General features: G+C 39.6%; 1 protein-coding gene across 2 annotated transcripts in view; it reads right to left on the reverse strand.

Annotated features, from left to right (window-relative positions):
• Window positions 1-1,227: 1,227 nt before the first annotated feature.
• The window catches only part of RAB31 (RAB31, member RAS oncogene family), a 38,240-nt gene continuing 24,397 nt past the window's right edge, over window positions 1,228-15,070 (reverse strand). For both annotated transcript variants that reach the window (XM_082234929.1, XM_082234928.1), the window contains exons 5-7: window positions 12,021-12,127; window positions 10,525-10,634; window positions 1,228-3,322 (exon numbers count right to left, since the gene is read on the reverse strand). In XM_082234929.1, the coding sequence (XP_082091055.1) occupies window positions 3,225-3,322; window positions 10,525-10,634; window positions 12,021-12,127 (315 nt within the window). In that variant the 3' untranslated portion in view covers window positions 1,228-3,224. The remainder of the gene's footprint in view (window positions 3,323-10,524; window positions 10,635-12,020; window positions 12,128-15,070) is intronic.

Consider the following 15,070-nt stretch of genomic DNA (forward strand, 5'->3'; position numbering starts at 1 on the left):
AATAAAGCAATTTCATTCCACAGAAATGATATACTTGAGACCAGGTCATGAGACATGAGGGTTTTGTGTATCAGCTTCCAGGGCCTAAGTAGAGAATGCTCATGCAAAACCACCTAATTCCTCTTATTTAAGCTGTGCCTCTGGTTTGGGCTACTATATAGCTATTCTGGAGTATATCGCTTCTGAGTATAGCATTTTTGCTGGGCTCTGAAAGTTAGACTACTATGAAACAAATAATGGTGAACTATGCGCTGACACACACACATTTCTATAGTTCTATAAAGTAATGGAGTTTCAGTTCAGTTGGCATGAAAAAACAGTTTTGCAATAATACAGTTTATCCATAAAACACATAAATGCACCTACTCTATAACTTATGATGGGTTATACTTGCTTCTCCCAATCAACAATATTCTGCTCTCTTATTATAAATATATACATTATGCCATGTATATGCCATATACATTAATAGAAGACACGTAAAGCGACTTAAAGGTAAAGGAACCCTGGACAGAAGGGTGTGGCACTCTTCTTGCATTCAGGCCTAGGGAGCTGGCGTGTGTCCACAGACAGCTTTCTAGGTCATGTGGCCAGCATGACTAAATGACTTCTGGCTCAATGGAACACTGTGATGGAAGCCAGAGCGCACAAAAATGCCATTTACCTTCCCACCACAGCGGTACCTATTTATCTGCTTGCGCTGGGATGCTTTCAAACTGAACAGCCATATACATTAATAGAAGACAGGTAAAGCAGCTTGTAATAATTTGGAATCATATCTCGAATGCTTTGTAGCATTTCCCCCCCTACTCCATCTTTTATAATATTTCATGCAAAACTGGAAGACATAATTTCATTTAAACTGTCACCATTGTATACCATATTAAATTTTAAAAGTAATTAAATGTGAAGTCATTCACGGTCTGCACTGTATTAGTGATGGGTTTTGCTTTGTCTCCACTTGCAGTATCATGTATGGACCCATTCTATTGCTTGTAGAATTGATTTAACATTTTTACAGTATGAGATCTAAGCAATTTCATGTTCATTTTTTGTTTCTGAAATACTGTTCCCCTATGGAAAATGCTACTGTTTTCACAACTGATCTCTTCCGTCATCTTGCAAGCAGAAGCAGAACTGAGGTGGCAGAAACTATTCCAACTGCGGGGGTGGGGGTGGGAATGGGGATTATATAGCTAACTTTGCACACACAAAAGGTCATTCTGGTTTATCATAGGAAAAGGCACATTACCCAGAACTTTATGATTTTGTCATTTGGCAGTTTTAGCTCCCAAAAGGGGCTTCCTTTAGCCACTGGTAATGTGGTTCACAACCTATTCAGGTAAGAATACCTATGTATGTGAGCAGAGAAGAAAAATATTACTTCTACTTATAAGCTGGGGATTTTCAGTTCCCCCATTTCTGTAGAAGCCCCAAAACATCACCAAAAAGCAAGAAGTACTCTGGAGTAGCATATCATGCAGCTCAATGGGCTTCTCGTGGATTGCAAAATTGACTGGCTCCTCCCATGCCCACATGGAAGCATTTTCTTTGTGACTTCAGTACATAAAATATGAACAAGCAACTTAATAGCAATGTATCAATTCAATAAACTTGCCCAAACATTGAATCAGTATTGTGCGTTATCTCTATATACAGTGTCTGAGGGCATGAAAATAACCTCTCCTGATGCTGTATTTGCAACCAAACTGCATTTATAAGCTGTTGTGGTACAATCTATATCAATTCACTGCACAGAAAGATATTCTTCAGCCTTCAACAGCTTCAAGGTAAATGCTAGAATAATGCAACTACCCTTTCTCAATCAACCACAAAGGGTGCATGTTGCAAAACCTATAGATATTTAAAGACAATCAACTGCACACTTCTTTTTTCAAACAGCAAAACACTGGCTTTTGAGGCTTAGGTTGTGATGTAGCCATGCCACATTTCCCATGATTGTGATCAACAAGGCCATGCACAGATTTTGCTAATGTATTTAGGTTGCTTTCTTCTCACAGATCAACATTATTTACGTCAGTGCTACTTACCCCACCACTTTCAACAACTTGAAACAAAGACAGTGGCAAGACTGAAATGAATATGGCAACACACACATAAAATATGCACTACTGTTCTTACCACTGTTTTTATGGACTGGAGTCCAGTGGTTGTTATTGATGCCACATAATTTGGCTACTTCCATCTGCTTATTTCCAGACATATCATTGGCATCAAATGCCAGTTCAGTATTTGTAAGGTGAAGTCCTTTAAAAGCTGATTTATACTTTGTGAAAAAGGGCAGATGTGAACAGAGCTGGGTTTGCTGCTGTCTTGTCTACCTTCAGTCCAGTAATTGAAACTGAAGGAGACAGAAGAAGAATTTAGTTCATTGTATCAAACTATGGAGCAGGGAAAGACACAACTACTGATAGATCTTCATAGTACTGCATTGCCACCAGATGGGCTTTAAATGAATTCAAGTATCTGGAGTGGAAGGTGTGTTATCCTATTCATTTTTGGCTTCTGGAACAGCTTCTGCTAATCATTTTTACTATGGTAATTGGATGTTAAATGCAAACATTTTGAGTTTACAGTGCTACACCCGCTCTCGACTCCTTTAAGACTTCCTAATGTACTTAAAAGTGTCGAGTTTGCAATTACTGCTTTTACCTTTCAAGTATAGAAGAAACTACAGCTTTAAGCTAAAAATTACCAGAATTTTATTATTTTTAAAAAATTACTATTATTTTTATCTATTTATTGTTCAAAGATAGCTACGTAATTGGCACCCTTTTAAGTTATTGCTTTAGAAACAAAGTCACAGAAGCCAAATCTGGTTAGAAAAAAAGATTAAGAAGTACATATCCTTCACTTAGTTAAAATACCATAGTATGTTTTTTTCATAAAGGTCAAATCAGAATATTGTACTGAAAACGTAACATTTGCTCTTATCAACAAAAGGCTTATTTAAAATACCCATTGGTTTAAACAGATTATTCCAATAATCTGAGTCAATATTTTAAACAGTTTATTGCTAAAATGAATTGTCCACTTTAATTGTGCAGATCCAAGACCTTTCTCCTACAATTCCAATGAAAGCACTGATATTATTGCTTTTAGACAAGATGTTCTGTCATTGAGTTTCTGAAGTCTGTAGCTCAATAAATAAGCAAATGATTTCTTTTCTTTTTTTCAAGTAATGCAAACCAGGTTGAGTTGGTTTAACAACACCGCTTAGTTGTTTGTGCAGTCTGCTTTCCAAGTTTTATCGTCCCACTGTTGCCATTTTCATGAGTTTCCAAGGGTGGAATCTGTCGACCTAGACATGTTGAAAAACAAAACACATGCAAGTGTTCAAAGCCTGGTACAGTGGTGCCCCGCAAGACGAACGCCTCGCAAGACGGAAAACCCGCTAGACGAAAGGGTTTTCCGTTTTGGAGGCGCTTCGCAAAACGAATTTCCCTATGGGGTTGCTTCGCAAGACGAAAAAATCTTGCGCGTCCCCGCGGGTTTTTTTCGCTCCCCTCCTTTTCCTAAGCCGCCTATCAGCTGTTCCGCTGAAAAACCCGCTTAACAGCTGATCACGGAAAGCCGCTAGACCGCTGTAGCGCTAATCAATGGGCTTGCTTCGCAAGACGAAAAAACCGCTAGACGACAAGAATCGCGGAACGGATTCTTTTCGTCTTGCGAGGCACCACTGTATGTTCTTTTAGGACCAAATTGCATTCAACACAAGGGATCTGTGAACAGGAAATTCCACGGCGCTTTGAAGCCGAGATAATCAGCTAATAGTAAGGGCACAAACAGAATTGCTGCTTTGAAGTCCCTACAATTAGTTGTTCATCGGGGCTTCAAAGCCCTGCACATGGCCCTCTGCAAGCAACAACAAACAGCTGATTATCAGTGCTTGCAAAGAGCCACTCAAGGTGCTATGCAAAGTGTTTTGCAATACTCCCACTCAGATGACTGGTGGTGCATAGCAACCCCTTTTTCGGGACAACTTAGTCTTTACCTGCTGACAGCATACAATATCACATTTGGGGCAGATACTGTAGGTGTGGCTTAGACAAAACAGGGAGGCCTGGTGGGCCTAATTAGGACCAAGGATGAGAGGTTCTCCATCATGGACAGAATGTTTTTACACAAAAATATGATTGAATATTACTTGTGGATTTCTAAAGAACTCAGGATCAATAATCTAAGTAACAATATATTGCCAGATTTTTTGCTTCATGTTCTAGGATTTTTTTAATGGTTTAATAGAAAAGCTAAGGCAGTTGCCAATTCACTCATTCTCTGAAACATATGGCAATTTCAAGTTAAGGCACCCTTTGGAACGTCTGTATCATGTAAAATACCCATCAAATTTGCAGATGACACCAAACTGGGAGGGGTAGCCCATGCTGCAGAAGACAGAATCAGGATTCAATATGACGTTAACAATTGGAGAACTGGGTCAAAACTAACAAAATAAACTTCAATATAGACAAATGTAAGATTCTACCCTTGCACAGGAAGGACCAGCTCCACGTGCAGAGGAGGGGGACCAAAATTATCAAGGGTCTAGAAGCCAAGCTTTATAAGGAATGGTTGAGTTTGGTATATTTAGCCTGGAAAAGATGAGACTCTGAGAGGAGCTATGATAGCCATCTTCAAATATCTAAAGGGCTGTCATGTGGAAGATGGAATCTTATTTTCTCCTTCTCTGGAGTCTAGGACCCAAAATAATGGACGTTACAAGAAAGTAGAATCTGACTAATCAGGAAGAACTTTCTGACAGTAAGAGTGGAACTGTCTCCCTCAGGAGGTGATGGACTCTCCTTCTTTGGAGGCTTTTAAACAGAGGTTGGACAGCCATCTGTCATGTATGCTTTAGTTCAGATTCCTGCACTGCAGGAGGTTGGAATGGATGGTCCTTGGGATCTCTTCCAACTCTACAATTCTGTGGTTCTATGTAAGCAGAAAAGATCTTAAACAATCTCTAATATTGTGCTTAATAATAATAATAATAATAATAATAATTTATTTATACCCCACCCATCTGAATGGGTTTCCCCAGCCACTCTGGGTGGCTTCCAACAAAGATTTTAATGTATTTTTAAACATCACTCATTAAAAATTTCCCTAAACAGGGCTGCCTTCAGATGTCTCCTTGCACCCCCACTTTTTCTTGGTCTTTCAGTGGGAGGCAATACTGTGGTATGTTATACAGAATGTCATGGTCATAATTAACAATGCAACCCTGGGGCAATTATCTCTGAATGCTCGTATATTTAGACTTGAACCATAATCTTTGACGGCCAGGCAATTTTATTTTACGTACATGCCACACTTCTGAATTGCTCTGAGCAAGTTAGCATATGGTTCATAGGCGTTCTTTCATCCAAGCATCTTACAATACTAGACCTGCTTAGCTCTAGCAGTAGATCTGCATTATAGTCCTTGTTATACACTCTGAGTTCCAATTAAATTAAAGAGAACTGCATGCATTAACTGCATATGCCAGCCAAGGCTTTTAAATCAGCACCTATCCTAGACGCTGATAATTTAAGTGGCCTAAATTAAGAAGGGCCACAGCTCAATATCAATGTGCATGTTTTGCATGTACAGGTTCCCAGCTGCAATTTGTAGCACAGGGTGGGGAGCATTTTTCAACCAGAGGGCAGCATTCCCTGCTGGGCAGCTTTCCAAAGGTCACATCCCATAAACTGGGATTTTGTCAGTTGCACTGTTCAATGTTCATCAAATTCAATTAGACTTACTTCTGAGTAGGCATGGTTAGGATTGCACTGTAAGTCACTAACAGAGATTTTGATAATGGGAGGCTCTTTCCCGCTTAGAAATAAGTTCCTTTGGCAGTAGCTGAATTACATAAATTATTCTAATGTACCATTTATTGTACAGCAAGGATTTGTTCAACTTTGGTTCCTATTTTGTGGTACATTTGGTTGGTTTCAAAGAAGCATGCTGTTAACATAGACAATAGCTTTAGGCATACTGTATAATTTAGCAATTATATAATTTATGTAATTTAGCAATCCTATACATATCTACTTAGTAGTAAGATTTATTGAGTTTGATAGGGCTATATACTAGGCAAAAGTATATAGAACTGCAGCATTTACTTATGCTATAAAGTAGATATAAGTATTCTAACTAAATTAGCTAATTTGTATTCACTCCCTTTTTGTTGATGCATCAGCATACTATGAACCCATGAAATGAAATAAATGTAGTTATTGACAAGTATGGGTCTGCATTCTTATGATTTATTAGATTTACGCTACTTTACTTAAGTATTTAGGCTGCTTAATGATTAAAGATTTGGAGAGGCTTATTTACTACCCAAACACAAGTTACACAGGCTGCTTGCTCCAAACCACTCATCTTCAAAAACCACTCAAATAGGTAATGTTCTGCACTATCAAGGAGATTTGGGGCTGAGTTTATCATAAGTGAAGTTCAGGTCTAATCTTTCCATAATAAAGTACACTTCAAGCTGACAGATCAAATGTACTATATTGCACTGAAATCATAGATGAAATTAGCTGTGGTAGCCTCTTGTTCCGGGGGGGGCGGGCGGGGGGCGGAGAGCGGGCTTATATGTTATTTTCATATATTATTGCTCTTACAAATCTGAGAGCTTTGATAGTCACATAGTGCTAAATTATGGCATCTTTTCAGTTTTGCTTCTCTTTGTTTAAACTTCTATTGTTTGTGAAGTCCACTTTTTATATGTCACCCTTTGTTTGCTATGGAAGCATGAACATGCAGCATATTGTCACAAACTTCTAAAGGAATTCTTCATAATCTGGGCAGAGGAGGTGGGCACATAATGGAAGTTATGCGAAGCAGCTGCTCTAATCAGTGCCAGAATTACTTTAGGATAAAATCCAAACAAAATCCACCTTCCCCTTAAGGAATTCTATTTGAAACTATATTGAAATGTCTTTTATGGGAAGCTTTCCCAATGGGTAGCTGTTGCAGGGAGGGGAATACTGTACAGCAATGCTGCAGTCTTAAGACTGCAATTCCTATAATCAGGCCAAATTTAATGAATCACAGAGAGTTGTAATAGACAAGCAGATGAAATTATATTTTACTATGCAAGTCAGCAGCCACTCTTTAGAGAAGATAAGATGGCTCTATTCTAAGTCAGCTTCTGAATGAGCTATACCCACTGACATATATTGATTGATAGTGTCTTCTTGTCAGACTTGTCCAATTTCAGACATCGGCACCTGCCACGTATCCTAGTGCTCCCTAGGAGACTAGCCATATCCCTTTTCACATTCTTTGCCAGTCAGTATAAGTCTCCTGGATGTCAGAGGTGTTTTCAATAGCAAAGATCAGGCTTCTAACATTTATGTTAGTGGCAGAGTATTCGTGTGACTCAGCCCTCAAAAACCCTACTCAAAATTTTGAGTAGATTTACCTTTCTAAAACCTGAGTAGAAGGGTAAAAAAAGGCTAGCCTTACAACTGCTCTCCTTTGAGAAGGAAACACCCATGTACCAGGAAACAATGTGCCATAGTGAGAGTAGTGGTGCACCACATGAGAGCACAAGGACAGCAAATAGCTACAGGTAAAGAGGTGAAACTATGTGTTATGGAAGTGGAGAGGAAGGCTTCATCCCCTTAATATAACCATCCCGGGTTTCTTTGGTGGAAGGGCACAATATAAATTCAATTAACAATAGCTAGCCCTGAGTTGCTCAGTCACACCACTGCTTGTATCTAACCTGCTAGAGCTTATGTCCTAAACTGGCCGAAGCTTCCAGAAGAATAAGCTCCTTTTTGTCCTTCTTCCAAAGTATAAATGAATAGGAAAAAGGAGATAAAGGAGGATGAGAATTAGAAAAATCAATGTCATACCCGCTTGTGTGAGGGGTTGCTTATGCCTGGGAAATCATGCTAGCTGGCTATCAAGTTCTACCTGCCAGAGCCTGCTGTGTTAAGACAGGCCAAGCTAGTCTATGCAAAATGGAGCAATCACCACAGCAACTATACAAATGTTTATGATAAATTAAAATAAATATAACTTCCTAAGAAACAGCTAGCATGTTGCAATGGATTAAGAGTAGATGGGGAATCCAGCTTCAAATCCCTGCTCAGCATTAAACTCACTGGGTGGCCTTGGCCAAGCAACTCTTTCTCAGCCTGTCCTATCTCCTAGGATTACTGTGAAGGTCCTTGAAGGAAATAGGAGATATAAATGTATCAAATATAATAATAAATAAGTAGCATATACTTCAGCCGAAGAAAAATGTAGGCAGCTATTTTTGGTTGCTATATCAGTGTCATTAAGGATTACAGCCATAAGGCTCCTCACACATATTGAATTATCTCTTCTCAGCAGCAGACTAAAAATAATGTAATATTGGTGGATTTATTTAGTTAGTGGTGGCACAGTTAGACATAAAACAGCAGCAGCTGCAAATCCTTCACAAGTCCCTTAGGTCTTTATCTGGAACGTCATACTAATACTAAGGAAATATAGGGCTATAATATATATTCTCTTGACTATGCAGGTATAGTTTTAATCAGGCAAATACTTTCAAAAATATTTCAGATGTTACTAATGTCGATGGTAAATGTATATGATGCTCCTGTTATGAGTATTGTACATCCACTCATAAGTTCAAAGTTAAAGTTAACTCATAAGTTCTTAACTTAAAAATGGAAGGCATAATGCTGGTGGTCACCAAAAGAGGTTTAAAGACTCTCTCATGGCAAATGTTTTTTTAAAAAAGTACCGTATTTTTCGCTCTATAACACGCACCTGACCATAACACGCACATCGTTTTTAGAGGAGGAAAACAAGGGAAAAAATATTCTGAATGAAACAGTGGACGTATCATTTTTGTGCTTCATGCTGTGGCCACAGACATGTGATCTGATGGTGAATTTGGGGTGACCCAATGCAAAAATCCTGAGAATCCCTGTGGATCCATGCTTTGTAACCACGTTTTTGCACCATTGCAGCCCCAGGCAACAGTGGGTGCGTGATTTTTTTTGGGGGGGGCAGGCTGTAGCCATGGACATGCTATGTGCTCTGATGGGGAATTTTGGCTGACCCAATGCAAAGATCCTGAGGATCCATGTGGATCCATGCTTTGTAACCACGTTTTTGCACCATTGCAGCCCCAGGCAACAGTGGGTGCGTGATTTTTTTTGGGGGGGCAGGCTGTAGCCATGGACATGCTGTGTGCTCTGATGGTGAATTTGGGGTGACCCAATGCAAAGATCCTGAGGATCCATGTGGATCCATGCTTTGTAACCACATTTTAAGTGGGGAGGGAAGGAAAAACACAGAAGGCTAAGAATGCAGGAGAGGGCTATAACGTGAGGAAAGGAAGGCAAAAGTTTTCCCCCACCCACCCACACAAGCCAGCCAGCGTGTGCTCTCTCTCTCTCTCTCTCTCTCCCTCTTTAAATGGAAGAAAGCATATTTGAATGCTGTGTGTCTCCAAAAACAAAAAGCAGGAAGTCAAATCAGAATTTTAAGCCGAACCTGTAATCTCTCTTCCCTTCACAAACATTGTTCCTCCGGAGCAGGGAGAGGATAGAAGGACGGACGCTCTGCTTTCCCCTCTACTTGCCTGGAGGGGAGGGGCTTCCCCTGCTCTTTGTTCCGTTTGAGCAAACACAGTAACGAAACAGAGAGGGCGGGCAGTAAGACCCTGAGGCAGAATGCAGGAAAGCTGCCACTTCCTCTCTTCAGGCTTCCCTTCTCCCTGAAGCGCGGTTTGATTTTTGCCTCATTTTTCGGCTCCAGGGACCACACATTCGCTCCATAACACGCACAGACATTTCCCCTTCCTTTTTAGGAGAAAAAATCTGCGTGCTATAGAGCGAAAAATACGGTAGTATAAACACTGACAACTGGGAAACACTGACCTGCAAGCACTCCAACTGGAGAACAGCCTTTACCAAAGGTGTCATGGGCTTTGAAGAACTCAGGACGAACGGGAGAAACAACTCCCGTCCAGAAACCAATGTCCCCACTGTGGATCCAGAACTGGCATCCACAGTCACTTACGGGCTCACTGTTAAAACCGTGTTTATGGAAGACAATCTTACTCGGCTACGAGTGATTGCCAAAGAAGAAGACATGCATTCATTTTTTCCAAAAGTTATCTAAACCTATATTCTCTGAAATGATTTTTATTTCTAAACAGCTGCTAACACCTTTATTGTTATTCCATAAAAATAGAAATGAGAAATGCAATGTTTTTCACAAGGCCTCCAGCTACTCATGCTTACTTATGGATAGCCTATGTCATGGATAGCTGAAGTATTGACAATGCATTGAATGATTCAGTTATTTGACAGTGTCCCCACTCAACTTTTATTTTTATATGTTAATGATATAAGTATGTAACGTTATATAGGTTTTGTTGAAAATGATTGGTTATTTTATTACAAATCAATAAAATATTCTATATGTAAAAAAAAAATTAAAATACTAAGCAACTTGAAGTTGTTTTTTTACACACACAAATATTCTGACTTTACTTACTGATTCCTTGAAAGAGTTCTTCAATGTTAATTGCATGCTTGGCGCTCGTTTCAACAACAATTGCTCCTATGGACTCTCCATATTCTTTGGCATCTTTCATAGGTACCTCCCTAAAATTAAAAAATGAAATTAAACTGCTGTGAATCCAAAAACATAGGAAGTAGCTGCTCGAGTTAAAGTGTTCCTTATCATAACCTGCATTACTCTAGGAAAGGAAAACAGTTTCTACTCAATAGAAAACACTTCTCCTCTCCGTGTGCTGCTCGTTGCAAGCTTCCCCACATTCCTCCTTTAAGCCTCTGACTTCAGGAGTTTAAAGGAGCAGCATGAGGCAAAGAGAGCTCCCTTGCACTTGCCCAACTCAGCTGCTTAAGGGATTTTGACAGATGGGTGGGGTAACCCACTTGGCAATTATGTGATAACATAATGACAGATGGGCAGTCCCACCTACCTGTCAGATCTGGTCCATGGTTCTAAGAAGGTTCCCCACCCCTAATTTACAGGGATGGGCATAGCTTCCACAGGACACTTGGGGTTCATCCACACTTTTGCTTGCCCTACCTCTCCCCCTCCTCTTGGCAAACCACATCTTTACAGCTGAATTGGAGCAAACATCAATTGGGTTTTCTCTGAATTGATCCATTCCCCATTCCCTCCCATTTAGAGCAAGTTTTCCAAGGGAATGGTGGGGCAAAGACAAAAGTGCTTAGACCCATGTCTGGAAAGCACAGCCACGGCTGGTTCTGGGGATGGCATCCACCATCTCCCTGTGGGCCAGGGGAAGGGATTGTCACTCAGGCACAGCCTCCTCTGGCATTGCCAGACCCACCATTTGGGGTAGGCCTTGTCCACAAGGCCAATAGGGGCAGGGGCACTGGGCCCTACCCGTCCCGTCGTACAGTGGTACCTCAGGTTACAGACGCTTCAGGTTACAGACTTCACTAACACAGAAATAGTACCTCGGGTTAAGAACTTTGCTTCAGGATAAGAACAGAAATTGTGCAGCGGCAGCGCAAGGCCCCATTAGCTAAATTGGTACCTCAGGTTAAGAACGGTTTCAGGTTAAGAACGGACCTCCAGAATGAATTAAGTTCTTATCTCAAGGTGCCACTGTATTTAAGAGGACAACGATGTTTATTGAAAAGCAGAGCTGTTTTAAACCATTCCAATAAACTTTCCAATTAATTTTAAACCAATCCAATAAACTTGCACTATTTATATCAGCCTTAACAAAATGGTATTTTCATCAAGTGAATAAACTGTGAAGAGGAATTTCTCTATGATACTGAGAAAAACCGTCTGATATCAAACACTTAGGATCTATGACCAAAAGGCTGATAAAAGGAAAACAGAAATCCAGATATGTTGTTTATTGGCTTGATATGACTTTGTGCCAGTGCAATCAAGCATATATGCCACTCAATATCACAGGGATATTGGGGGGGGGGGGGAGAGGCAAGAACAAGCAATTTGAAGACAAAAGGTCAGTACTTTACCTAATATCAGAAAGATCACATTTGTTTCCAGCGATGGCCATTACAATGTTTTCAGGACCATGTTCTTTTAGTTCTTTTACCCATTTTTTCAGTGTATGAAATGAATCCTAAATTAAATACAAGAGCCTATTAACAGGAAGTTGCTAAATGCATCAATATACTGAACCCTGTAATGACATAAGGATACCAAAGTACTAGATAAGATATTATCAGTGCCCTTAACAAATATAAACTTTAACTTGCATTTGATGTTAACCTATATCTAACTAAACCAGCTTTTGACAGAACAGCATGTCCAATTGTGGCTTCTCAAACAATCTGCTCACACCTAATTACAGAAGTACCTATTTGTGGCAGCAGTTATAAAGGACACAAGCATGGTTAATTCAGTAATCTCCCTTTAAAGACACATGGAAACTGAATGCAGGGGGGGAAATCAAGTCTCTGCTTTGGTGAATTTTAAAGAACTGGGATTGCATAATTCAGAACTGTTGTGGCATTGGTATATTTGATACTTAAGTACCAAGTGTTGTCTGAGGGGGAACTATTTATGAAATACATTGGTACTTCGGGTTACAGATGCTTTAGGTTACAGATGCTTCAGGTTTCAGACTCCGCTAACCCAGAAATAGTACCTCCAGTGAAGAACTTTGCTTCAGGATGAGAACAGAAATCATGTGGCGGTAGCGCAGCAGCAGTGGGAGGCCCCATTAGTTAAAGTGGTGCTTCAGGTTAAGAACAGTTTCAGGTTAAGAACGGACCTCGGGAACGAATTAAGTTCTTAACCCAAGGTACCACTGTACAGTCTTTCTACCTCCTAATTCCACATGCAAAATAAAATATAACCCACATCAGGCCAAATATGAATACATTAACAAGCAAATATAGGATATTTAAAATTAAATATACAATAATTTAAACTTTAATTAAAAATTAAAAAAAATAATTGGGTGCTCTTATATTTCTGTGCTGCACACAAATACTTGCTTCTTTGGCAATAGCATGGTTTTCATTTTTTTCTCCTGAGAATTCCTTGCTATTAATACCATTTAATCCTTCTTTGTAAAACTATTCATTTTAATTTTCAAACATATTTTGATCATAGTCTACAGCTCTATGACTAATTCTGTTTGCCCAGGAGGCCTTTGGGAGCTTGCGAAGATGCAAAACCAGTCTGCGTCAAAATGACTCAAAACCATGTGAAATTGAGGGTTACGTATTTTAGTGGACACATAAAGTTCTTGGCCTTTTAAACAACCTGATAAAGGATCTGGGTATGCATGACTCTTCCCCCATGGAGAGAAATCAATTATCTACCATACCATTTATTTGAATGCAATATCTCTGGTGTCATGTTCCACCCTTTCCAAGGATGAAAAAGCCAATAGAGTCAATATAGGAAGACACCTAAACATATTCCAAGACAATAATGCCCATTCATATCACAAAGAACTCGTAACTCATCTACTCTTAGCAACCAGAAACATCATAGCAAGACACTAGAGAGACCTGTCAAGAGTGAGCATGGACCAATGGTACCAAATAGTATGGGAAACAGCCCTACTAGAAAAAATAACAGATAAACTGAAACTGACACGGGGACAAATAGAAGACGATACCCTTCATCACATACACAGCCCAACAAGGCAATGACAAGAATCCAGCAACAGCATATGAATCAATATGGCTAATCTGATTTAAAAATTCCCACTGACCCCACTCACAAACGAAAACAAAGTTCAATACAGCCAATCAAACACAAGCAACTGCACCCTAGGCCAACCACAATTTCTCTCACCAAAGAACACAAGAGAATAGCAAAGAGAAGCTGCACAAATGACACTGAGAAAAACCCCCACACATACATTAAGCAAAACAGAAATATCGCCTCCCCACCCCACCCCCACCCACCATGGCCCCCTCCACCTCTTCCCCCGTTCTTTCTTCCTAATGTAACCCTAATGTCTCAACAAATGAAACTGACCTATGGAAAATGTAACTTGAAAAAAGAGACATTGTGCAGACCTTTGTGAACCAAGAAAACTCTCTCTCTCTCTCTCTCTATATATATATATATATATGAATGAAGACACTGTTACTGAAAATCATTGTACCACCTGGATTAGATGTTACTTACTCTTCAGAGTGAGAAAGTAGGAGAACAGCAAGACAAGAGAGCTTGGGATTTGTCTGGCAAGTCAATTTATGCACCCCTAAGGCACCATACTAGATTATGGGCTTTGTAATCACTGTTGTTTAGTTTAAAGGTAAATATCCATTTAGTATGAAATTAATGGGATTTGTTATTTGCATTGAGTGCATTATCTTTCCTCCATAGCTCCCCAACACTTCATTCAAGTTCACTACCACTACGCAGAGGGGGTTAGCCCTTGATAAATAATTTTGCTAATATACCAATTAATTGTGCCAACACTTCTGAGCTAAAATCAAACATGTAATTCAATTTGCTAAATATGTAAACTGTAGGCAAGCTATTATATTCACTCATTAATGCCTTTCCTGTTACACAGCACTAGCAGATGGGCTTCTTACTAAAATACAAATACATAATTTGGCCTTGAAAATGTGCAGCTTTCCATTTGGATGTTGTAGCAGAGAACGTCCTGACCACACTGACTTCCCAATTTCAGTAATCTGTCAAAAACCAAAGACTTGTTGTTACGTAATTTTAATTTCAGCTATAAATATGGAGCCAATTTTGTTATTACTTCATTTACTTAGCTGAACTGTTTTGGAACAGTTTAAAAATATCCGAGCAAATACAAATTGCACAAAATAAAATGTATATATTTCTGTATTTTTAGAAAATATGCCATATTTTTAGGTACTAATTTTCCTATACCAATGCAGGTATGGGAATGTCATGGTTGCTTAGTGTGAGGAGTAAGCCCCACTGAATACACCAGCCTTCTCTAGCCTGATGCCCTCCAGCTGTTTAGAGCTACATGTCTGCTTACCTTACTTATGGGTGTGGAGGTGTTGTGGACCGGCCACCACTTCCCCCTACACAATACAATGTGGCAGCCTCT

Source organism: Podarcis vaucheri (genome assembly GCF_965113315.1).
Source record: "Podarcis vaucheri genome assembly, chromosome: 8".
Classification (NCBI taxonomy): Eukaryota; Metazoa; Chordata; class Lepidosauria; order Squamata; family Lacertidae; genus Podarcis; species Podarcis vaucheri.